At 37.4% G+C, this 26,785-nt stretch overlaps 1 protein-coding gene across 1 annotated transcript; it reads left to right on the top strand.

Annotated features, from left to right (window-relative positions):
- Nucleotides 1–26,337, top strand: LOC126691789 (beta-glucosidase 42-like). The gene is made up of 13 exons (XM_050386954.1): nt 1–172; nt 896–962; nt 1,091–1,149; nt 2,249–2,324; nt 4,330–4,404; nt 4,474–4,561; nt 20,782–21,007; nt 22,525–22,640; nt 23,795–24,009; nt 24,119–24,153; nt 24,260–24,362; nt 24,759–24,867; nt 25,748–26,337. The coding sequence occupies exons 1-13, from the start codon at nt 56–58 to the stop codon at nt 25,941–25,943; spliced, it is 1,482 nt and encodes a 493-aa protein (XP_050242911.1). The 5' UTR covers nt 1–55; the 3' UTR covers nt 25,944–26,337.
- Nucleotides 26,338–26,785: the final 448 nt, after the last annotated feature.

Here is a 26,785-nt window from a genome sequence, read left to right as displayed (position 1 = left end):
TATTTATTTCTTCATGACTCACTGACTCACTCTCTCTGTTCTAGTCACAATAACAATGGCAAAGAAGGAGTTGTTGAAGGAATATGAAGGTGATGAGTCCAACAAGAAGGAAGTGACTCGTAGTGACTTCCCTCCAAACTTCTTCTTTGGCGTGGCCACTTCTGCCTATCAGGTTCTCCTTCTACCATCATCTCTGCAGTCACATTTTCTCGTTTGTTTATATTTATATTCTGACAAATAATGATCTGGGTATTTGCTCATTTTTACTGTCTTATTGTAGATTTTACAAAAAGAAATCAGCTTTGTTATCCATTTTCTTACAAATTACGATATGGGTTTTGTGTTACAATTTTCCAAGCCTTTCTGGTTGACCAGTTTTGATTTCTTGTCGGAAAAAAGAAGTGTAAATTGATCATAATTTTTTTTATCAAATTGATTTCTTTGGGTTCGTCGTATCATGTGATTTCTATGAATTTATTTGTTGTTATGGGCTATTATATCTGAGAGGCATGCTTGCTGCTTCCTCTCTTTTTAGTTTTTCTTATGCTCTCTTTTTGGCCTTTTCTGGCATAGTTTTTTGTTGCATACTATTGTGCAAAATCTAAGTGATTGGTGTCATTTAATTAAATTTTTGGAAGAACATCACCTTTGATATATGGCTCTAAGTTTCAAAGGATCATCTTTCTCTAGTATGAGGGAGGGTATGGACACCTAGGTGAAAGATCATCATTTTTAGCCGAAATAGAAGTTACAGCCTCCCAAGTAGGGGACACAACACACAAGTACATGCACAGTATTCTCCTTCGTGATGTTTCCTTGATATGTAATGGAGGTTTTATAGCACATAAGAGAGAGAGAGAGAGAACAATCATTCAGTCTCCTTGTTTTTTTGTAGGTGGAAGGAGCCTACAAGGAGGGTGGTAGGGGTCCAAGTATTTGGGATGCTTTTTCACACACTGAGGGTAATTCTCTCTCTTTTTTTTTAACAAGCTTATAACAAATTTTTCCACGACAAGTTTTGGGTTGATGTGGATGAATTTTATTTTCTGCATTTTTAGAAACTTATTTGTCCGTCCTTTTGTTTTGTTAGGAAAGATCATTGACAAAAGCAATGGTGATGTGGCAGTGGATCAATATCATAGATACAAGGTTAGTAACAATGTATTGAGTGACTCACAGTTATTTTATTCCTTTGTGGTTGATTGCCCTTGTAGTGCTTATATAGTAATTAGCCCCGTTTTAGATACTTATAACATAATTATGCTAGTTTGAGATTTGTCTTTGTTATCAAGTGGATGCACCATGTGTCCTGTGGGCTATTTGACTTAGTTGATCCCAATTCCAAATCTAAGAGAAACACCATACACTGTGAAGAAACATCTGTCACATAAGCCATAATCTTTTTTTTTTTTTTTTTTTTGGGTGTGTGTGTGTGAATATAAAGTATTTCATTAAATGGTTGTTGATTTATAGAGGATTTAGATAAAAATCCATAATTTTTTCCTATTATCACTAATTTGTTATTTATTAATATGAATCATCATATATATATATATATATATATATATCTTTCTTACTTATCAAAAAAAGAAAGGAATATGAATCATCATCCTTCACAAATGACATTGCATATTTCCCAGTTCTACATCTAAAACTTCTCAGTGCATTACACCTGTTCAAACATTTTTTATCTCTTATTATGCAATTTGGCTTTATTGGCATGTTTCGTCACCTTTTAATGCATTCCTGATTGTGAAATGGAAGTACTGAGCAGTTTGATCTCTAGCTAGATGCTTGTTTTTCTGTATTTTTTTTCAATACTAATGTTTAAGCTTTCTATTTCCAAACATAGATGGAAGTAGCCAAATCGATGTGATATATATACACACACACATATGAACTATGATGTAAACTGTGACCTTAAATAAGATAGAATGGAGGACAAGGATATATGTTAGCTAATCCCACCCAGTTGTAAACTGTGACTTTAAATAAGATAGAATGGAGGACAATGATATATGTTAGCTAATCCTAACCAGTTGGAAAAGGATCCTTGGAATCAACCTAAATTTGGTTTGGATTAAGGCCTCATCAAGTTTACTTGAATTTGTGTATGTGTAGTTCTTGTATGTGGACATTGATCCTTTTCCCTTGGTATATTGGAAAACAAATTTGATTCGTATCACTTTTATGTTCTGTTTTAAAGTTGCATTAGGTTTAGATTATTTGATTCAATACTGATATACAGGAAGATGTTGAACTTATAGCCAAGTTGGGATTCGAATATTATCGCTTTTCCATATCATGGTCTCGTATCTTCCCTGGTATGTCCTTTTATTACAATGTTTAATGCATTTTATCATTAATACTTTTTCATTACTGTTCAGGAAGAGTATATTGGTTGTACATATGATTAGTGATTGGAACATACTAATTATTATTACTACCTTCTGAGTCCTCATCTAGTTGTTTACCTCCCTTCTTCCCATATCCCTGCCTTGGCACTTAGTCTCAAGAAGTATGAGTTTTAGTTGAACCAGAGTTGAACTAATTTGGATTACATTAGGAATTTATGTACATGATATATCCATTTGGGAATCCAGAATATAAGAAAGAATCAATCAGTCGGCATGCAGGAGGCTTAGTTCATATATTATGAAATGAGTCTGTAAGACTGGGGTCATCCATATGCATTTGACGCAACTTGAGTCGGTCTAATGTTGTGGTAGCATTTGAGACAGGCAGTTAATTGTAAATTTTCTTCGTTTTTTTAAGTGAAAATAAAATGGAGAACACTTAATTACACAGGAAGTGTGCAATGGTTTAGTCATTACAATCTTAAGTTCAAAAAATCAAGATAATCCAAAAAAGAGGACTAATGGACTCGTACTAGCACTCTCATCCAATCATACAATGATCTCAAAAACAAAGACTTTAGCACAGTCCAAGTAGTCTGCCCATTAAATCTCCACATAAGATAGTACAACTATTTTGTCAATTTTCTCTACTTATATGGGCTGACTTTAAAAGTTGACTAAAATTTAAAGCATTTAGAATTTGGGATATCTATAGTTGAGATCTCTGAGCAAAGAATTCAGGTAGGACTTGGTTATAGAAGTTCAGGCAGAAGTTGGCCTCTTTTAGTATATCTTTACATTAGCACAATGTGCAAGTCTATTTTTAAATATAAAAAAATTGTAATAAAAACTGTATTGATGAAACTTAAAATAGATGGAATAGGGGATGATTGAAGTATGCAGATTGTATACCCATCAAATCCCTGGTGGGGATGTCTTATTTCAGTTGCTATATAAGTTCTGATTTTATGAAATAGATATGGACTAGGTGCTTTCTTTTTCATTTTTATGTTTTTTGTTTGTGTGTGTAAGATACATTTGGATCAGGTTGTCATAGATGAGGCATAGTTTTGTGATAATAGCATGAAAATTATTTAGGCTGACACAAAAGGGGCGATGCTATGCCTATATTCATATATATATATATATATATAGTAGAGTTCAGGGCCATGTCTTCTAATACATGAAGCTTTTCTTGAAATTTCTTTTTCCAAAAGTATATATGCCTTCTTTTGGTCTATTAGGCACAGTCATTACTTAAATGGTTGAAATAAAGATGTTAGACCCTTAATGAAGACAAGTTGTATGACTATGTATATTCACCCTTCAATTTGTCCTTTTAGGAATAAGTGGTTTTGACATCTCCAATCCCTGGTTTTCATGCTGTACCATAATATTGACATGAAAAACCATGCTGATTAGTTTTCATTAGAAATTACACTTTACGACCCTAAACTATACCACAAATTACACTTTGCAATTTGCACCCTAAACTTTCAAAATGCACGATTAGTACCTTAAACTATAACCCATGTTACACTTTGCACCATGCCGTCAATTCTTCCGTTATCTTGGATGGCATCACGTGAAAAGACCCAACTGCCCCTCTTCTCAACCCCTTAAAAACATATGAGAAATAACACTTTATAACCCTAAACTATACTCTCAATTACACTTTGCAACCTAAACTTTGGTTTTCCATCCAAGATAACAACAGAATTAATGATGGGGTGCAGAGTGTAACACATGTTATATTTTAGGATGCTAACTGTGCATTCTGAAAGTTTAGGGTGCAAAGGGTAAGTTGGGGTATAATTTAGGGTGGTAAAGTGAAATTACGCCTTAGTTTTCACCTCATATAGGTTGAGTTTTACGAAAATTGCTTTCATCATTGTTGCGTTTTATTTTCAGTGCTGCCTGAGCTTAGTTATAATGATTAATGGATTTTTCCATGGTTTGCTTATCGTTGCAGATGGTTTAGGAACCAAAATCAATGATGAAGGGATTAATTACTACAACAATCTTATTAATGCTCTTCTTGAAAAAGGTATTAATTTATAGTTGATTTCCTTTTAGTTGCACCAACAATGCGTAATTGACAGCATTGTTCCTGCAGGTATCCAGCCTTGCATAACTTTGTACCATTGGGATCTTCCTTTGCATCTTCATGAGACAATGGGAGGGTGGTTGAATAAGCAAATTGTGTAAGTATTGTCATAATAAAATTATTAGTTTTCAGAAATCTTGATATAAACAGTTTCTTTCATGTTGATTAATATTTTTATCATTTCAGTTGAATGCATCCAGTAGTTCTAAATATATTCAAAATCATAAACATGCTGACCCGAATTTACACTTTGTTTGTTGATCATGGCTTTCTTATTTGTATATCTCTTCTTGATGGAAATCAAGATCAAATAATTGAGAACTTGAATTAGAATTGAATTAAAATTAAGAATCAAAGCTGGAATTACAGAGAAAATAACTGGAGAAACAGAGTTTCTGTCCAGGTCTGAAACTAAGTTAAAAGTTACATCAAAAACTGATTCTACTCTTACGTAACAAGTCTATTTATAATCTTTAACTACTAGGGAATAAGCTAGCTAATAGTTACATCTAGTCAGGCTATCACAACATAGGTCAAAGCTGAATTAATGAGGATATATGGCAGATCTAAGATGTCAAAATAAGGCTGCCTGCCTGAAGCGGTCAGAAATGGTGGCTGGTTGTTTTTGCTTAGGAGTAGAGAGTGGCTGATTGACAGTCCTAAGAGTAGAGGGGGAGTTGGTTGGCTGGACTAAGGTAGAGGATGACTACATCATACTCCCCTCCATAAAGGAAACTTGCCCTCAAGTTTCAGCTGGAAAATAAGGCTTCAAGTGCTTCACATTGAAGGCATTAGAAATGCTTAGATGAAGGGGTAGTTGGATTGTGTAGGCATTGTCATTGATTTTAGTCAACACTTTGCATGGACCTACTAATGCGGGAGATGCAAGAAAATTATTATTTAATATTATTTATGTTTGCAAGTCAATTGTATTTTTATGTTTTAGGTCCTAGTAGTTTATTAGGCTAATAGTATTTTAATTTGGGAAGCAAGGTTTTTTTTTGTAATAAGGCAATTAGGGTTTCCTAGCCAATTAGAACTAGGGTTTAACAATCTTTTATAAGCAAACTATTGTACTCCTTGAGGAGAGAGTTAATATTTTGATGAATGAAAACAATGGCCGTTTGGTCTGGTGCTGACTCCAGGTCTACCCTAGATGCTGACTTCTAGTGGTTTCCCCGCTTTGTGCTGACTCCAAGCAAGACCTAGGTGCTGACTCCTAGGTCATATCCATTTATTTTATTGTTGTTTCAATTTTGTTTTGGTTGTCCTGTGTCAGTTTTGGTATTAGAGCAAACACCGATCTGTTAAAGCATCACCGTAGGAAAGAGCCAAAAAATATCACCCAAAAAAAAAAAAAAAACCCAGATTTTGAAGCCAACCAGAAACCTCTAGTCTAGAAACCACAATCAAGTCTCCAAATCCCATGCAACCACAAAGAGAGAAGAGACCCACGTCGAGACCCATCGGCAACCTTGACCAACCACCGCTGATATTGACCCACCAGCCGCCGAAACCCACAGATTAGCACTTAGCTGCCGCCGACCCAACAGCCACCGCCGCCAACACCATCATCACCACTCCTCCATGTATCGTGCCATCGCTGTCTTCCCTGTCGTCGCGCCGCCACAATCACCGGTCCCTAGCACCGCAAGCCCATCGCCGGTCTCTTTTAGTTTCTGTAGTCTTTCTTTTTAGTCCGTGGTTTGAGTTCCTTTTAGAGTCTGTACTTTGAGTTCCTTTTAGAGTCTGTACTTTGAGTTTCTTTTAAGTCCGTGTTTGTAGTTTCTTTTAAGTCCGTTTGAATTTCTTTTAAGTCCGTGTCTATAGTGTCTTAAAGCAGCAGTGTATTTTATTATTTTTGCAAAAAAAAAAAAAAAAAAAAGACCCAACCCACGAAATCTAAACCTATCAACCAGCCCAGTCCCATCAACTATTTGAGAGAATAGTCTTAGAAGCCTATTCCAACAATCTATCCAAAGAACATCACAGCAACTCAGGTTCTTGCTCCAACTTCCAACTATTTGTTGAAGCACTATTTTAGAGAATCATGGTAATATTAGAAGCACCTTATTTTGATGGTTATGAAACTTATCCACGACATTTTGTCAACTGGATGAATGGGATGGAGCAATTCTTTGAGCAAACAAATTTTGCAGATAACAAAAAGGTTAGGTATGCCAAGTTGAAGTTAAGAGGTAAAGCACAAAGGTTTTGGGAGAATCTTGAATATTTCCGCTATATGAGGTATGAACCTGCCATCAGTGTGTGGGAAGATATGAAAGAAAACCTTTGTGATGAGTATTTGTCACCATAATCGAGCTAAGTATCTACCTTAATCTCAGTGTGGTACTTTTCAAGTTGAAGCAAATATGATGAATTCTCATCCTCATCCTATTTCATTCCCTCAACGCACTTTTGAACAATCTCCCAAGGAGTTATCTACCAAGGAATTAAAGGAATTATTTGTAAAGCTCATGAAAAATGTTCAAGACAGGATTGCTCAGATGAAGCAAAAGAAGACTCAAACCGATTCAATTGGGAAACCAAGGATACCTGATCACAATGAACTTATTGCTGCCCCAATCGAAGACAACATTGACGATGATATCTTGGTCGTGGAAACTCCTCCAGCAACACCAAAGCCTAATGTTGGCACAAACGTACATGCCTCGACAAGTGTTGCTTTAACATGCGTGCAAGGAAATGAATTTATTGAAGAGCAACAAGGTGAAGAGATGTTGCCTAAAGAGAGTATTATGTTAGAAGGTGCACATGATGTGAAAGTTGAAGTTGTTGAATGTGCTTCTAATCAACCCTCCACAGTCCTTGAAGATCTACATCTTGGTGAAGTCGAAAAGGTTAAAACCACAGTGCTTCCTACAGTTCAAGAAGAGATTATACTGATTCCACACATTGATTTTGTTATTCCAAATGAGTTTGATGTGGTGGAATTCAAGGTTTTTCTTTTCCCTGTGCTCCCTAAGATGATTTCAGACTTGAAGCAAGTGTTATTTGTCAACATCCTAATCCTTCAATGTTTTAAAACTCGAGGTCGAGTTTTCTCCAATCAAAGGAGAATGATGCGGGAAATGAAAGAAAATTATTATTTAATATTCAGCAGGCCAATTGAAACTACAACAAAAACATACAACCAAAAACACAAGAAAGAGCAGCCAAAAACTAAAGCTAATCAAACAATATTTAAATGTGGCTGAAAAATGCTCCCACAACCACTACCATCTCTCCCTTCTTCCCTACCAACCCAGCCTCCAATTCTACCCCCTGCCGGCCAAAATTTTTTTCCTACTCCACAACAATTCCTTCCCCCTTATCCTTGCCCACTCACACAACCCTTCTTTTGGCCAATTCAATTTGGTCAGTTTATTCCTCCCCAAACCCAGACCTCCTTACCCCTAAATCCCAAGCCTTCACAGCACCTGCCTAAACCCACTCCCAAGCCTTTTTCAGCCAAACCAGGGGTACCAGAGGTGAAGCACTCTTTTTCTTTTCGTATTGATTCAAAGTCATTTCTCTTGGCTTTTGATGGGGGTCGTATGGATGCTTATGCCATTACTGAAAATAGGGGTAGGTATTGTGGCTCTATCCGGGTTGGTAGAGCGGGGTTGGATTGGACCATTGCTTGTTTAGTAGAGCTATGCCGTTGGGACTTTAGCAAGAAACACTTTTTCAAATGGTTTCTTGAGCAATATAAACTCTTGGAGTTTTCTAGTAGGTCAAACAAGAGTGGTCTTTTTGTGGAAATCTCTGAGTATCATAATGGGGCAAGAAGTGGTTGTTTGTGTGTCCCGGAAGGGAGGAATAAGGGAGGTTGGGCTTTCTTTGAAATGAAGCTACGTGAATTCTTCTTGGGAAAATCAGCATCTAGGCTGGGAACGGAGGTGGTCGCTGGCGGTGGTGGGCTAGAAAAATCCACCGGAAACTCAAGGAATCAAATTTGGGAAAATCTTAATGGCGACGTGAAATCAGGAAGGAAGTTATGCCAGGAGAATCAGTTTCCAAATATTCCTAGGAAGTTAAATTAGAAGGAGAGTTTTGGGGGATTTGATTTCCTTCAAAATTCAAATAAGCCTTCCATAAATAGTTGCCCCTTACGTGGCTCTTCTGGCAGATGGACCCAGGCCCACTTTTCATTAAAAATAACTGCTGCCTTTGATGGGAATACACAACGTAAGGTACGCTGGAGTACTTTTGTCAAACCAACAGGTGCTAAGTTAGGCCCAATAACATGTGATCAAGCTCAGCGGGCCAAACCAACTAAAGCCCAAAATGAGTTTATTAAAAATCTGGAAAGGTTGACTGAAAGAAGTTTGTGGGAGGTGGGCGAAGGTTCAGGCTCACAAGCTGAGAAGGTTCCGGAGCTGTCACCGCTCAACGACGAGCTAGGTGGGGACCTCCCAAGGGCCAATGGGTGTGTGGAGGAGGTTTCGATCTGCAATAGTTTGGCGGGACCCCAGTGTAGTGAAGGATCGGACCCCCATGGCTCAGCCGAGAAGTTTCTGATGGTGTTTCCAGGTTCCGGCGAGTTGGGTGGAGTATTTCCAAGGTCTGATGGGTACGGTGATGAGGTTGGGGTTGTTGGTGGTCTTCCGGTGGGCCATAAATCAAGCGGGGCTGAGGTGGGTTGTTTGGGTGACACCGTGATTGTCGCCAGTAGTGCAGCGGACAACTTCCCAAACTCCGGTGCTGTTCTAAACTCCAATGGGCAGTCTGTCAACATTGAGTCCGATGCTTCCCCGTCTCTTTCGGTTGTTGAACTCTCCGATATGATCTGCCACCACAAGCTGCTGGGTAAAAATTGTTTCTCTCCTCTATCTGAGCTGGGTTTTGATTCTAAGGATGATGAAATTTTGTTGTTGGATTGGGTTAACCCCAAGGGGTCAGGTAAGGATGAGGAGAGTGATAATGCTTTGGATTGTGTACCTCTGGCTAAGTGGGATCCTCATGGGGGTTTGGATATAGTATCAGAGGCTGCACTGGATGATTTTCTTGTGGGGGAGGATATGGAACCTTCAGTGTGGGTGAAGAGGAAGATTAAAGGCTTTAGTAAATATGTGGGATTTCCTATTGATTCATGTGAGCATCAGTGCATTGATTTCTTTCAAAAGCTTGAGAAAGTGTGGGAAAAGCAAGCTACAACCAGTAGTCTTCGCCGCAATACCTCTTCAACTAAAAAAGGTATGAGGGAATTGAGGAATTTAGTCTCTTCCGTCAACTATGAGGGGCAATCTGGTCGACAAACCAGAGGGATTGAGAATTTCTGTAGGGTGGGCTCAGTTAGTTGTCCATGAATTTGAAAATCTTATCTTGGAATGTGAGAGGATTAAACAATCCTCAAAAGAGGGATACGGTGAAGAATTTACTCAAGGAGTGGAAGTGTGATGTAGTGTGTTTCCAAGAAACTAAATTGGATTCTGTCAATTCTGCTGTTGTGAAAAGCCTTTGGAGTAGTCCTTTTGTTGATTGGGTAGCTTTGGATGCCACTCATACAGCAGGGGGAGTTATTTTGGCTTGGGACACGAGGGTATATAAAAAAATGGATGTTCTGGTTGGATGCTTTTCTGTTTCTATTTTGTTTAAGGGTGTGGTAGATGGTTTTTATTGGATATGTACAGGGGTGTATGGTCCGAATGCTGATGGTCTTAGGGATTTTTTGTGGACTGAACTTGATAGTGTGAGAGGGAGGTGGAGTGCAGCTTGGTGTGTTTTTGGTGATTTTAATATCATCAGATACCCAGCAGAGCGTCTTGGTTGCACTTCTTTTAGTCCAGCCATGTTCAAATTCTCGGACTTTATTGAGAGAAATTTTTTAGTTGATATACCTTTGGTGGGAAGCGAGTATACTTGGTTCCGTGACTCAGAGAACCCTTCTATGTCTAGAATTGATAGAGTGCTGGTATCCGCTGATTGGGAGGATCACTTTTTGGATGTGACTCAAAGGCCTCTTCCCCGAGTGACTTCGGACCATTGTTCTCTTCTAGTGGAGGCAGGTGGAATGTCGAGGGGAAAGACTTCTTTCAAATTTGAGAATATGTGGCTTAAGGTGGAGGGATTTGTGGATCTTGTGCGAGGTTGGTGAAACGGTTACCATTTTATGGGGTCTCCTAATTATGTTCTAGCTTGCAAATTGAAGGCTCTTAAGGGAGACTTGAAGCATTGGAACAAACATGTTTTTGGGGATGTGTCTTTTAGGAAAAAATGCTTGCTGGTTGAGCTTTTGGACTTAGACTTGAGAGAAAGGATGCAATCTTTGTCATCAGTAGATAGTGCAAGAAGACTTGAGATAAAGGCTGAAATTGAGTATTTAGCTTCTTTGGAGGAGATTTCTTGGAGGCAGAAATCGAAGGCTCTGTACTTAAAAGAAGGGGATAATAATACTGGGTTTTTTCATAGGCTTGCTAATTCTCATAGACGTACAAATGATATGAGAGCTGTGGAGGTTGAGGGCATTTTGTATGAGGATGAGTCTACCATTCAGGATCAAGTGGTGGGTTTTTACAAGTCTTTGTACCAGGAGACCGAATCTTGGCGGCCCACTATTGATGGTTTAGAGTTTGCAAATTTGGATGAAACTGATAGGGTTACTTTAGAAAGGGAGTTTGAGAAGGAGGAGATCATTGCAGCCCTTCGGGAGGCTAAGGGTGATAAGGCCCCTGGTCCAGATGGCTTTACTATGGCTTTCTTCCAAAAATGCTGGTGTGTTCTTGAGAAGGAGATCTTGGCTTTTTTTGCAGACTTCCACAAAGAATGTATCTTTGAAAAATCTCTCAATGCCACATTTTTGTGTTTAATACCCAAGAAGCTTAGTGCAGTCAATATTAGAGATTTTCGCCTTATCAGCCTTGTGGGTAGTTTGTACAAGCTACTTTCTAAGGTCTTGGCACATAGACTTCGTTGTGTTTTGGATAAACTTATTTCTAATTCCCAAAATTCTTTTGTTGGGGGAAGACAAATTCTTGACTCTGTTCTAATCGCAAATGAATGCTTGGATAGTAGATTAAAGAGTGGTGTTTCGGGTGTGATTATTAAATTGGATATTGAGAAAGCTTATGATCATGTGAGTTGGAGTGCCTTATTTTACCTTATGGAGAGGATGGGTTTTGGGGAGAAGTGGGGGAGATGGATGAAGATGTGTATTTCTACTGCCCGTTTTTCAGTGCTTGTTAATGGGTCTCCAGCTGGTTTCTTTGGCAGTTCTTGTGGTCTTCGCCAAGGGGATCCTTTATCTCCACTCCTATTCTTATTGGTAATGGAGGTGTTGAGTAGATTGTTGAAAAGGACAGAAGATGGAGGCTTTGTCAGTGGTTTCCAAGCAAGTCCCAATGCAAGTGGTGGTTTGCAAATCTCTCACCTTTTGTTTGCTGATGATACTATTCTCTTTTGTGATGCATCCGAGGAACAATTATTACATATTCGTATGGTTCTAATTTTCTTTGAAGCTATCACAGGACTGAAAGTAAATGTTGGCAAGAGTGAGATTGTGCCGGTTGGTGAGGTTGGGAATTTGGATGCCTTAGCTCGTATTTTATGTTGTAAGATAAGCTGTTTACCCATGTCTTATTTGGGTATGCCCTTGGGGGCACATTATACGAATTCCTCAATATGGAACCCTATCATTGAACGGATGGAAAAAAGGCTTGCAGGTTGGAAGCAGTTATATTTGTCAAAAGGGGGTAGACTTACTTTATTGAAGAGTACCCTATCAAGTCTTCCTACATACTATTTATCTTTGTTCACTATTCCATAACATGAGGTGGACAGATTAGAGAGGATTCAGAGGAATTTCCTTTGGGGGAGATCTAATGATGTTTTTAAATTCTCACTTGTTGCTTGGGAGAAAGTTGTGTGGCCCGTGGAGGTAGGTGGCTTGGGGATCCGGAAGATTGGGCTATTTAACCAAGCTTTGCTTGGGAAGTGGCTATGGCGATTTGGGAATGAGGTCACACATTTATGGAGGCAAGTTATAGCTTCCAAATATGGGGAGGCCAATGGGGGATGGTGTACTAGAGTTGTTAGAGGGATGCATGGATGTGTTATGTGGAAGAACATTAGGAAGGGGGTTGAGAGCTTTTTTGGTCATGTGTTGTATGCAGCGGGTGAGGGTTTTCGTATCAGATTTTGGTATGACCCTTGGAGTGCCCTACTGCCTTGAAGGATTTATATCCAGCTATGTTTGCTATTGCTATGGATAAGTCAGCTATGATTTCTGATATGGTTGACTATGCACCGGATGGGGTGGTAGAAGTTGGAACTTACGTTTCCGTCGTGCTTTTCAGGATTGGGAGACAGGGATCTTTTATGATTTTTTTGCGCATATCTCATCGAAGCTACCTAGAGGGGGTGATGACACCATGATATGGCAATTGAATCATAGTGGTGTTTTTGATGTGCGCTCTTTCTATTTCTCATTGCTAGCAGCCCCGTTGGTGTCTTTTCCTTGGAAGAGCATATGGTGTGTTAAGGTCCCTAAAAGGGTGGCTTTCTTTTTATGGACAGCTGCTAGGGGTGGGATTCTTACTATAGACAACCTTGTTAAGAAGCATTTACCTCTTGGTTAATTGGTGCTGCCTTTGTCGATGTGAAGAGAAAACTACGGATCACTTATTGATCCATTGTAAGCATGCTCATACCTTGTGGAGTGAAGTCCTTCATTTGTTTGGGGTTCAGTGGGTGATGCCGAAGAACGTTGTTTCTCTTCTCTCTGCATGGTGGAATTGGTTAGGGAGTCACACTTCAAATGTGTGGAATATGGTTCCAGCATGTCTTATGTGGTTAATTTGGAAGGCGCGCAATGCCCAAACTTTTGAGGAAACTAAGAGACTTGTAGATTGTGTGAAGTCTTTGCTGCTTAGGACTTTGTTTGAATGGTCTCGTATTTGGGGGTTTACGCATTGTCATTCTTTGTTTGATTTTCTTAATTCTGCTAGTCTTTCTTTTTGATTGGTTTGTATTTTTATCAGTGCAATGAATTTACTATTGTAAATCCATTGTACTTTTATTATCAATAAATTTGTTATTACCTATCAAAAAAAAATATAATTTATGTTTGCAAGTCAATTGTATTTTTATGTTTTAGGTCCTAGTAGTTTATTAGGCTATTAGTATTTTAATTTGGGAAGCAAAGTTATTTTTGTAATAAGGCAATTAGGGTTTCCTAGCCAATTAGAACTAGGGTTTAGCAATCTTTTATAAGCAACCTATTGTACTCCTTGAGGAGATAGTTGATATTTTGATGAATGAAAACAATGGCCGTTTGGTCTTTCTTTGGTCTGATGCTGACTTCAGGTCTACCCTAGATGCTGCCTCCTAGTAGTTTCCTCGCTTGGTGCTGACTCCTAGGTCATATCCATTTATTTTATTGTTGTTTCAATTTTATTCTGGTTGTCCTGCGTCACCTACTTTCCTTGCTCCCAACTTGGAATAGGAGCCTTGAGGACACCTTCCCTTAGTTAAAATCACCCATATGAGGTCCCCTTCCTTGAAAATTAATCTCCTTCGATGAATATCAGCAACAGCCTTGTAGTTAGTATTGGAATGTTCAATTCTCTCCTTGACTTGTGCATGGATTTTTGTTGCTCTTATATTCTCCCTCTTAGAAAGTGGCAAGGGTGCCAAATCTAAGACACTCAAAGGTTTATTCCCATACACAACTTCAAAAAGAGATGTGTTAATAGCCCGATTAAGAGAACAGTTGTAAGCAAATTCAGCCAAAGGAAGGATACTTTCCCAATTCCTTGTATTTTCATCAATCAAGCATCTTAAGAGATTTCTAAGACTCCGGTTGATAACTTTAGTTTGACCATCCGTTTGAGGGTGAAAAGAAGTGCTAAAGCTCAATTCAGTTCCTATCTTGTGCCATAGAGTTCACCAAAAAATGAGCAAGAAATTTAGCATCCTTGTCGGAAACAATAGAGAGGGGCACACCATGAAGCTTCTAGACTTCTTTGAAAAATAAAACAGCCACATTGAAAGCATCCGAAGTCTTCTTGCATGGGATGAAGTGCGCCATCTTGGAGAAACAATCCACTACCACCATGATTGAATCATTCTTTCATTGTGTAGGTGGAAGGCCAAGAACAAAATCCATACTAATACATTCCCATGGTTTATTAGGCACTGGAAGAGGTAAATACAGACCTGCATTAGTGGCTGTACTGATTCCTTTTTGACAAACTTAGCACCTTTGAACATGCCGCTCAACATCTTTAGTCATTCCTGGCCAAAAGTAGTCTTGTTTAAGGGATTCTAGGGTCTTTGATTTGCCAAAATGCCCCAAATTATGTTGTTCAACAATCATCAACTCTCTTAGAGAACATTTAGGCAAACATAATTTCAGCCCTTTGAAAAGAAATCCATCGTTCAACCAAAAGTCAGACCTGGCAGGTTGCGGTCCCTGTTGCAATTGTTGGTATAGATTACCAAAATGTGGGTCATCTTGGTAATTCTCCTTGAGAACTTCAAAACCAGCGACCTTAGTTTGCATTTCCACCAAGAAATTAGTCCTCCTACTCAACCCATCAGCCACTTTGTTGAGAATTTCCAATTGATGTTTCAATGAGAAAGTGAATTGCTGCAAAAAGCTTACCCACTTAGCATGCCTTTTATTCACATTCGATTGGCTATTGAGATATTTCAAAGCCTCATGATCGGTGTGTAGAATGAACTCTTTGTAGACCAAATAGTAACTCCAATGCTTGATGGCTTGAACAATAGCATAGAATTCCTTGTCGTAGGTAGAATACCTAAGTTTTGCTTCGTTCAACTTCTTACTAAAGAATGCTATGGGCTGTCCTTCTTGGCTAAGGACACACCAATTCCAACTCCTGATGCATCACAATTAAGCTCAAATATCTTGTCAAAATTGGGCAAGGCAAGGATAGGAGCTTCGGTTAACTTCCTCTTTAAAAGTTGGAAGCTTTCTTGGGCTTCAACAATCCAAACAAGGACTTTTGTTTGAGACAATTGGTGAGAGGTGCTGCAATGGTGCTGAAATTGCTGGGGAAAATGGGCTTTTGCCCTTATTTTTTAAAAAATCTAGCACAATGTTCCTATTTTGAAACTATTTAGCAGAATGTACCTATTTTTGAAACTCGATTTTAACAAAATCGAGTTCTGTATAAAACTTGATGTCCTCAAAATCGAGTTATATGTAAAGTTTAAAGTGAAACTCGACATTAAGTGGCAAAATATGCATAGAACTCGACTTTTTTAAAGCCAAATTCCACCTGTAACTCGATTTTGTTAAATTGAGTTTCAAAACAGGGACACGGTGCTTAATAGTTTCAAAACAAGGACATTGTGCTAGATTTTTTTTTTTTTTTTTTTATTAAAATAAGAGCAAAAGCCCATTTTCCCCGAAATCGCTAACCTTCTATAAAAGGTAGCAAGACCATGGAAACTCCTCATCTCATGCACACTAGAAGGTGTAGGCCAATCAACAATTGTCTTAACCTTGTTTTCATCCATGAACGCTCCTTTGGAAGACACAACATACCCCAAAAACACCACTTGATCCATCCCAAAGCTACACCTTTTCATATTACCATGAAACTTTTCTCTCGTCAAAATGTCGAGCACAAGCTACAAATGCGCCAAGTGATCCTCCAAACAGCAGCTATACACCAAAATATCATCAAAACACTCCACAACACAAATCCCTAACAGAGGTTGCAACATTTATGTCATCACCCTCATGAAAGTGATAGGTGCATTTGTCAAACCAATGGCATAACAAGCCATTCAAATAATCCATGATGTGTCTTGAAGGCCATCTTCCATTCATCTCCTAGGTGAATTCTAATTTGATGATACCCACTTCGCAAATCAATCTTGGAAAACATCTTTGAACCCACCAAGCAATCTAGCATGTCATCCAATCTAGGAATCGGAAAATGATACTTGATTGTGATCTTGTTGATAGCTCTACTATCCACACACATCCTCCAAGAGCCTTCTTTCTTAGGAGTTAAGAGAGTGGGTACTGCACAAATAATACTAACCTGAATGGAGCCTATATCAAGAAGCTCTTGAACTTGTTTTTGCAACTCTTCCTTTCCCTTTGGAGCCATACGATATGCTGGTTTGTTTGGAAGAGGTGCTCTCGATACCAAATCAATGGCATGTTGAATGTCTCGCAGAGGAGGTAAGTCGGGAGGTAACTCATGGGGAAAAACGTCACCATATTGTTGTAATAACTCAGTGACAGCACTAGGAACATCAATTCTAGCCACTGTGTTGACTGGAATTAATGCCAAAATGTAACCACTATCTCGACTTTCTTGAATGAAGTTTTTAGAAGCTAGTAAAGAGGTTGTAGAGGATTTAGAAGTCACCTTTTCCTTCATTGGCAGCAAATTAAATTGTGGATTATCTTTGCTTAAGGTATAGGTGTTCTTCTTCCCATCATGCATCATTTGGTGATCAAATTGCCAAGGTCTTCCAAGAAGGATATGACACACATCCATTGGTACTACGTCACACCAAGCTTCATCAAAATATTTCTTCTGGATAGAAAATGGCACCAAGCAAGACTTCGTTACTTTCACCTCATTACCCTTCTTGAACCAATAGAGTTTGTAAGGATATGGGTGATCTTGAGTGGCAAGCTTCAACTTATCAACCATATGAAAACAATGAGCATTCTATGCCTGATCTCAAGCTTCTTTTTTTCAGAACCTTACTGGACTGCTTCTCAGTATGGAGAAACCATCATTTTTCTTCTTTTTTGGATTTTCTTGATTTATGTAATTTCTGTATTTGATATGTACACCCCTGTATACTTCCTGTGTACTTGGGTGTCTCTCTCTTTTCGTTATCAATAAATCCTTATTACTTATCAAAAAAAAGCTTCTACTTATCAACCACCTCTTGAGAGTCCACATTTTCACAACTTCCCCCATCAATGATCATACTACAAACTCTTCTTCCAATGCTGCAAGCTGTATAAAAAATATTGGTTCTCAACCAATCTTCTTTGGATTTGAATTTAGGATCAAGAAGAGTCTTCCTCATCACAAGTGTCAAGCCCTCTTCTTCTTCAAAATCACCACCAACCTCATTTGAAGGTTGATTAAAAATGGGTTCTCCAATGGATGTGGGAGACCGGATGAGATGGAAGTTGAAATTTAATGGGGATTTTGATATTCGGTCATATTATAACAAATTAAGGAATTCTCCTTCAATTGTTTTTCCTTGGAAAGCTATTTGGAAAGTAAAGGCCCCTAGGCGAGTTTCCTTTTTTGTTTGGTGTGTAGCTTGGAATAAAATCCTAACGGGTGATAATCTAAGATTGAGGAGACTGGTTTTTGTGGACTGGTGCATTATGTGTAGACATTGTGGAGAGTCGGTAGATCATTTACTTCTTCATTGTGAGATGGCTTATCGGTTATGGAGCTTTGTCTTTATAACTTTTGGCCTGTCTTGGGTTGTAACTAGTTCGATCCCAGATTTGCTTTTGGCTGGTGGAATTGGTTGGGGAAACACTCGTCTCAGATATGGAATTTAGTTCCGTTGTGCATCTTTTGGTGTATTTGAAAGGAACGGAATCGGCGGACTTTTGAGGATTTGAATAGCTCCGGTGATCAGATGCTTGCTTCTTTTAGTGGGACTCTTTTTGATTGGTCTCGGGCTTGGGGACTCACGACTAGTGATTCTCTCCCTTCTTTCATTAGCTCTCTTTCTCTTTGTAATTAATTTGTGGATTGGTTTTCTTTTTTGCTTTTTCTTTGTTTCCTTCTTATATTTTCTGGGTTTGCTCTAGGTTTTTCATGCATAGAGTAGCCATTCGTATATATAACATTTTTACTTCTCAAAAAAAAAAAAAAAAGGGTTCTCCATCTTCATGTTCAAGCTCTTTTACTTCCTCCAACGTAATAGCCTTCTTCCTACAATCCGAAGATCTATGCACGGCTCTCTACACTTGAAACATTTGAAAGTACCCACTTGTTGCTGTCTACCCCAGCCAACAGTGGCTGTTTGGGACTGTTTTGGGGCTGTAATAGCAGATTTAGGACTTGCTGGTTGCTGACCAACCCCAGAGGTTTCTCCTCACCCATTTGTACTTGAATTCCCAACCTTATATTGATCAGAAATCCCCTAACCAGACCTGGAACCCCACTGTCCAGACCTTAAAGCTGGCCTAGTTTGTTGCTTCTCCACCAGTAAAGCCCGGTTGTAGGCTTCCGACACGTTTCACAATGATTGAAGGCTAAGGACATCTTGGATGGATGGCTTAAATCCACTCAAGTACCTTGCAACATTTGTTCTTCACTTTCATTCAAATCTGCCCTTACTACAAGTTGGTGAAATGCCTCTATATATTCCTCTACACTTCCTTCTTGCTTAAGGTTGTGTAGGTCTTTGTAGAATGATTGGGTGTAGTTGAAAGGAAAAAATTGCTCACAGAGCTTTTTCTTCATCTTCTCCCAACTCTTGATCTTGACTTTACCACTTCTTTGGCAAGAAATTTGCAATTGTTCCCACCAAGCAGAAGCTCTCCCTTTAAGGCGAATAGTAACTAGCTTCACTTTCTTTTCATCCATGACTTCATAATAATCAAACACCCTCTCAACGGTGTTAAGCCAATCTACAAAGTCTTCCAGTTTGAGACTCCCATGAAATTCTGGAATTTCAACCTTGAAGTTATAGTCAAGCCTTGGCTCATTTCTTTCCACAAAAGGCCTACCCCTTGGAGGAACTCCAAAAGGGTTCTCAAAATGAGAATGAGAGTCATCAGACTCATCGGTAGCCTCATGAGGAGGCTGCATACACTGCACCACCTCCATATGTGACGCAACTTGTCTCCTTAATTCAGCAATCTCATCACCTCTCTCTATATTTTGATTCTGTCCACCATTCCTCCCCACATGAAGGTTAGCTTCAACTCCTTCCCCAACATCCATAAGATTCCCCCTTATTCCACCTCTCCTTCTTTGGGCCATTAAAAGCTTCACAATCTTTGAAAAAAATTGTAAATAGCTGCAACAGCACAAGTGATCAAATCTGTGATATTTGCAGCAGCAAGACAGATTTGATTGGCACAAGGAACCTAAATCTGAATTCTAGTATCTTGAATGAAGGGAGAAAAAGAAGAAACACAAGGAAATCTAGGACTCAAATGATCTAATTAGTAGGGAAAAAGAGGACCAGATCTGTGCTCTGATACCAAATGATGGAAATCAAGATCAAATAATTGAGAACTTGAATTAGAATTGCATTAAAATTAAGAATCAAAGCTGGAATTACAGAGAAAATGACTAGAGAAACAGAATCTCTGTCCAGGTCTGAAACTGAGTTAAAAGTTACATCAAAAACTGATTCTACTCTTACATAACAAGTCTATTTATAATCTTTAACTACTAGGGAATAACCTAGATAACAGTTACATCTAGGTAGGCTATTAAGAAGTCAAAATAAGGGGCTGCCTGACTGCCCTAAGGGTTCAGAAATGGTGGCTGGTTGTTTTGGCTTAGGAGTAGAAGGTGACTGGTTGACAGTCCTTAAGAGTAGGGGTTGGTTGGTTGGCTGGCCTAATGTAGAGGGTGACTAGATCACTTCTGACTTGTCTTTGATACATGTCAAGCTCAGAGAAGCTGAAAATCATTGTGGTTAAAATTTCTGGCTTAAGGGAAGATGCTACCATCTAGAAATGGGAACATTTCTGCTTTTTTATGCTTGCTTGGGAAAACATCTTACAGCTACAGAAACATGACGCTTTAAAGGGGATATGATAAATTTAGTAGGCATACTAAAAAACCTAGGAAATAAAGTAAAAATTTGTTATGCATAGGGAATATAAACTACAATTATCTTATCTTTGTGAAAGAGATGCTTAACGTGCCACATGCAACTAATCAAGTATTGAATGGACACTTTTCTTTTCATAGTCTAAATAATGGCAAATGTGGTCTTCTTTGATTTATGCACAAGGAAGTAGTTATGCCTAATAACTATCGGTGAGCCACAGGACGTGAGAAACCAATTTATTTGATTTCTTTTTCTATTTTCTTTTGTTCTGCTTCTCTTTTTTCCCCAGAAAATATAGTTGGATAAAAATTTCCTAAGTCTTATTCTTTATAGTACATGGAGGGAGGGAGAATCATGTAAAAGATTTAATATTAGCAATGGCATTAATGAGTTTCAGGAAACTTAGTACCAAATAATGTACATACACATGTGCATACATACATACATACATATATATATATATATATTACCCATACATTTATTGGATTGCTTTTTATTCCTTTTGTTTCATTTCTATTAACAATAAATCTGGTTTTCATGTTTGGCATTCAGAAAATATTTTGCAATCTATGCAGACACTTGCTTTGCAAGTTTTGGTGATAGAGTAAAAATCTGGATTACAATTAATGAGCCCCTTCAAACTGCTGTGAATGGATATGATGTGGGGGGATTTGCTCCTGGAAGATGTCAAGGTTCTTCAATAGAACCATATTTGGCTGCGCACCACCAGATCTTGGCCCATGCAGCAGCTGTTTCAATATACAGAAGCAAGTATAAGGTATGCTGTTCAATTATGTATTAGTGATTGAGAACTTTGTCTTCTAAATAAGGACGGTGTGGTTTTAGAACTTAGTCTGCTTGGCGTTTCTCTTTATCAAGCTTTGTCTTCTCTTGAGCATTGTAATTTTTAGAGTTTGATTGTAATTCTCTCTGAGTACACCCCTGGTGTATTTAGTTTTGTTTTTATTAATAAAATTTTTTGTTACTTGTCAAAAAAGAATCAAGGTTTGTCATTATGTTCTGTAAATCATAACAATTAATATATTATGCCAAGAAAACTTAAGTAGTTTTTTTTGTTTTTGCACCATCCAGGATTACAGACATTACGGGTTATTACTTCTAATGGTTTCCAAACTTTTGTCCTCATCTGCTCAGTTTTACTGCCTATTGAGAAGAATGTGAATAAATTCATAACAAATTAGAAGTGATTAAAGCTGCCTAAAGTATCACCCTGGAGATATTTGTGGTTAGTATATATTAAATGGAGGCTATGGTTTTTGGTTTATTTGGAATAAGTTGGGTTATGCCAAAGTCTGCTGTTGAGCTTCTTGCTTGCTGGCAAGGTCGATTTGGTCACCATCATAATGGATATATATGGATCGTTGGTGTGGTGTATTGGGAAGGAAAGAAATAGTAGGTGCTTTGAAGATAGTGAGTGTTCTATGTTTGATCTCAAGTTATTCGTTTTTTAGAACCTTATTGGACTGGTTGTCAGTGTGGAGACCATTCCTTTTCTTCAACTTTGGATTTACTTGATTTATGTAATTTTTGTATTTGATTTGTACACCCCTGTATACTCCCAATGTACTTGGGATTCTCATTTTTTATATCAATAAATCTTTATTACTAATCAAATATATATATATATATATATATATATATTAAATGGAGGCATCTCCTCGTCTCTCACCTATGCACCTATGGCTAATATCATAGACCAAGGTCATATGGCATTTACCATTGACCTGGAACCTCATATTATTAAAGGATGCATCTTTGCTGGGTAATTAATGTAATAGTCATTATATCTTTACTGAGTAAAAGTATTTTCTGTATCATCCTTTACAAAGAGTCTCAGCAAAGACTGACTAAAATAGCATTGATGTGAGAGAATAAGCATCAGAGACCATATTTAAACGATGTCAGGATGGAACAAAAACTAGGCTTGCTAAATATACTTCTGTTGTCACTCTCTTTGTTTGGTTATATTGGCTGTGCTTTAATACGTTCCAAGACCCAGTGCTTTTTTTTCTTTTTTTAATTTTATGGTTGGGGGTAAGGGAATTAAAACCCTAGACATCTCCATTGTAAACACCAAGAGTACCCAGACCACAGTGTTACAATGTAGAAGACAAATGATTTTGTCTTTCCAAAGTTCCATCATATATTGAATTTCATAAGTTGCCTGTATAGTTACTGTTTTTCTGGTCATCAATAAAATTGCCATTTGTGCTCTTTAATCATTAGAAGAATAACATCCATTTTTTGCTCTTGCAATCCTTGTATTTATTCCAGGACAAGCAAGGGGGACAAGTAGGCTTGGTGCTAGACTGTGAGTGGGCAGAGGCTAATTCAGAAAAAAATGAAGATAAAACTGCTGCAGCAAGACGTCTTGATTTTCAGCTTGGATGGTACTTCCCTTTTGATCAATTTTACAGTTAAACTCTTATCATTTAGTTTCTTGGTGATGTTGCATCTTAATTGAAAATACATAGGATGCTTATGTTTGCACCAATAAGAAACCACAATTTATGGGAAGTTCTTTTCATTAATTTGCATTAACTAAAACTTTTGGTTTAATTTTATGGTTTTAATTTTTATATGAAATGAAACATTATTTCCTTATCCAAATATACTAACTTGGATCTCCTAAGAAAACTTTGGGTCTTGTTCTTTTTAATTACCTAAATAGCAATATTTATGTAAATTCTAAATCAATTTATGGGATTGTAGTATGAAACAATGACCACTTTCCATCTCTCTCTCTCTCTCTCTCTCTCTCTCTAAAAAAAAAAAAAAGCTGGCATTTGTGCATCAGACTAATAATGTGCTTGATGAATAAAGCCTGCTTAAGTCAATAAACCTATGAGATCCTCACAACTTTGTTGGATCACTTCAATAATTATTAGTTTCATGTATTGTATTGTAAATCACTGGACTTGCAATGTTAAACAGTTACTTTGGGGAGGGACTGGGACGAGTTATATAAGAAAGGATTAGTTTGCTAAAAATGACTCTTCAAACTCTTCAATGTCAATTTAAGTAAATTGGTTGAAATGACAAGATCAACCATGAGGAATACAAAATGTAGATATGCAAATTAGTATGTATGTTTGAGATTATTGCATGTCTGTCATACATCATACTACAAATGCCATTTATCTCAGTTTTATATATAAATAACAAACATATTTAATGATAAATTTTGTGGAATACTCCACAAAATGTACCATCTAATGTTCATAGGTGTAGACATTGTAATTCTTTTATTTAAAAATAATAATAATAAAATAAAATAAAACCAAGCTCTGGTCTGGTTTAACCCTTTTAATATATAGGAAATTATACAGAAAATAATTATAGAATATCTGAGTTTCACCAGTTGGATTCTTTTGGCATGAGATTAGCAAAATTTTAAAACAATGGTAAGTTATATTAGACTGGGTTTCACCAGTTGCTCTCAGTTATGCTTTGTATGTTTGTCTTGGAATATATTTCGATCATTCAAAGATCCATTCTTCTTGCCCTTCAGATTATTAACTAGCTTCAATTAATGCTGGAACAGGTATCTGCATCCAATATACTATGGAGACTATCCTGACGTTATGCAAGAAAGGCTTGGAGATCGGCTTCCCAAATTTTCAGAGGAAGAAAAGGATTTGCTTAGGAACTCAATCGACTTTGTTGGTCTGAATCACTATACATCAAGGTTTATTGCTCATGTACCAGATAGCCCTGAAGAAGGTGATTTCTATAAAGCCCAAGAGATGGAGAGAATTGGTAAACGTTGATACTACCTAGTATTTCATACTCATATTATTTTTTTTGAGATCTTAGTATTTCATAGAAAAACTTATGTTGATGTCTAATGTTCTTGCTTTATCAACAGTTGAATGGGAAGGGGGTGAGAAAATTGGTGAGAAGGTATGATTCCTCTCTCTCTTGTTCGCAGATACAGACCTTGCAGTGTTTATGAGCATGCATATATCTTTAGATTGTCTCTGGTCTGCTGAAAGATTTTATGTGGCAGGCAGCATCGGAATGGCTTTATGTTGTTCCTTGGGGCATTCGGAAGGTTCTCAATTACATAGCACAGAGATACAATAATCCTCCAATATACGTGACTGAGAATGGTATAACGTGGACATTTACCATCAGAAGAAAAACGGTTTATATTTTCAATAGATTTTCACATTTACCATCAGAAGAAAAACGGTTTATATTTTCAATAGATTTTCTTTGTAGAACTCTTATAGATGCACGCATAGTTGCTAATTGGATATTTCTAGGTGACCTTGCTTTTCCAATTTGGCTGGTACAGAATAATAGAACCTTAAACACTCACTTCTATAAATTAAGATATGATCAAGAAATATTTTGGGTTGATAAGATCTCTATTTATTGGTGGAAAATTACTTAATGCATCCATGTTAGGTGTCCCTCAGATAATAGTGCTGAAGGATATTTTCAATTATGCTAAAGTGCTCTTCTTTCACTTTCTCTGAACCTTTTTTCCACAACACATACAGGTATGGATGATGAAGATAATGAAACTTCTCCACTTCATGAGATGCTCGATGACAAATTGAGAGTTGTTTACTTCAAAAGATACCTTGCTGCTGTTGCTCAGGCAATCAAGTTGAGTTACTTCATTATATCATATTCTGTTTCAATTCCTGTCAAATAATAAACTGGTTCATTCATATTCTTCACTTGCAAGTACTTGTTAAATTGTGCACTAAGCCAATTATTTGATGCCTGCTAATTATGCCAATGTTTGTCTATGTGCATCACCATTCATCTTTATTTTATCAGAGCTAAGTAGTCAACTGATTAATCCTAAATTTTGAATCTGTGCTACCATTACATGCTCGAATAAATAAATAAATAAGGGGGTGTGGGCTAGAAGAAGTTTGGCCACTAATTGCCATTTGAATTTTGATATTGCAATGAAAATACTCACTATTTAGAAATTGAAATTAGGTAAGCAAAATGCCTGTTTGGTTGTATTTTCATAAAAGAGAAAACATTTTATAGAGAATAAAAAGGAAACTCAGGAACATTATGTTATTGTTACAATGATTTTTTTTTTTTCCTTAAAACTGAAAACAAAACAAAACAAGGAACAAAAAGAAATATCATTTTGATTTTCTGTGAAAAGTGGCTGTTTTCAAAACCATTACTTGGAAAATGTGTTCGGTAGCACATTTTTGCACTGTTTTCTGTTTTCGTGAATTTTATTTTTAGAAACAGGAACCAAACAACCCAAAAAACTCTTGTAGGTATCTAAATACACGTACAGATTTGTAAGAACTTTTATCAACTACATTACACAAAATAGGTTCACTGGCTGGCTCTAGTTCGTTTTTGTTTTACCAGAGATAAATACAAATTGGCCTTTATGAAGTTAGCTTTCATCTTACACTACTTGTCTAGACAGAGACTCTCTTATGCCTTTTTGTATTGGTCAAACAAATGTGTTATAAAATCAATTTTGTTTATTGGATTTCTTGGACAGGGATGGAGTAGATGTCAGAGGATATTTTGCATGGTCATTACTAGACAACTTTGAGTGGGCTCAAGGTTATACCAAGCGTTTTGGTTTGGTTTATGTTGATTACAAAAACGGGCTCTCTCGGCACCCGAAGTCTTCTGCTTATTGGTTCTTGCGGTTCTTGAAAGGTGGTGAAGGGAAAAATGGCAAGAAAGACTAATTGACTTGTGCCAGTCTTCAATTAATTTTTGAAGCACATATAAAAAGCCTGGTCTTACAAATTGTCCAAACCTATTTGTGCTTATTAAAAGTGTTTGCAATTGAGTTTTTAGCCATAAAGGACTTTAGGATTTGTAAACTTGTGATCTTCATATCCTGTCCATGCAAAGAGAGAAAAAGTTTGCCTTATATCCTATATAAGTTATATCCCGTCCAGTACTAGTGATGGTTCCCAAAGTGATGGTATCCAATACACTTGTGGACCAATGTGCAAATTGTGGCTAAATGTATATCTCCATAGAACTCTTAAGAGCCTTTTTGGGGTGTAATCCAACTTTAACCTATTTGAGTTTTTGGCTTTCTTTTTAATACTATTTATAAGTTTCATTGTACTATTCAACAGGCTTTTAGCTTTTTTTCTACCATACTTTCAACAAAAAAATTTTCAGTTTCAATTAAATAAACTATTCACAAAGAGATTATCTATTAGGTCATAATGAATCACCACCTGATAGGTCATAATGAATCATCAGTGAAGCAGTAGAGCCTATATAATGCTGCATATCCTGATCCACGAATCAACTCACACCATTAGTCAAACATGAGCACAGTATGATGTATTAACCAAATTCACACTTCTGTTCAAGATTCTGCATGTATCTCAAACCTCAGCAATTGAGCGGACATGAAAAAGTCTGAAACCACCTTATCAGAACCGCAGGTTGACAGAATATTATCAATGTGAAAACTTGTAACCATACATTGATTTGTACAGCATTACCATGAAGATTCACATGATTTGATCAAATTGATTGAAATAAAACAAGAAATGCATAAATTCAT

Source organism: Quercus robur, chromosome 1 (genome assembly GCF_932294415.1).
Source record: "Quercus robur chromosome 1, dhQueRobu3.1, whole genome shotgun sequence".
Taxonomy (NCBI): domain Eukaryota; kingdom Viridiplantae; phylum Streptophyta; class Magnoliopsida; order Fagales; family Fagaceae; genus Quercus; species Quercus robur.
This window is presented reverse-complemented; position numbering and strand designations above follow the sequence as displayed.

What these genes read in the sequence shown, in the direction of transcription:
- LOC126691789 (XM_050386954.1), top strand. Translation starts at nt 56, where the DNA reads ATGGCAAAGAAGGAGTTGTTGAAGGAATATGAAGGTGATGAGTCCAAC. An exon ending in TGGCCACTTCTGCCTATCAG is followed by an intron (nt 173 to 895) that starts GTTCTCCTTCTA and finishes GTTTTTTTGTAG; the next exon opens with GTGGAAGGAGCCTACAAGGA. An exon ending in GCTGTTGCTCAGGCAATCAA is followed by an intron (nt 24,868 to 25,747) that starts GTTGAGTTACTT and finishes TTTCTTGGACAG; the next exon opens with GGATGGAGTAGATGTCAGAG.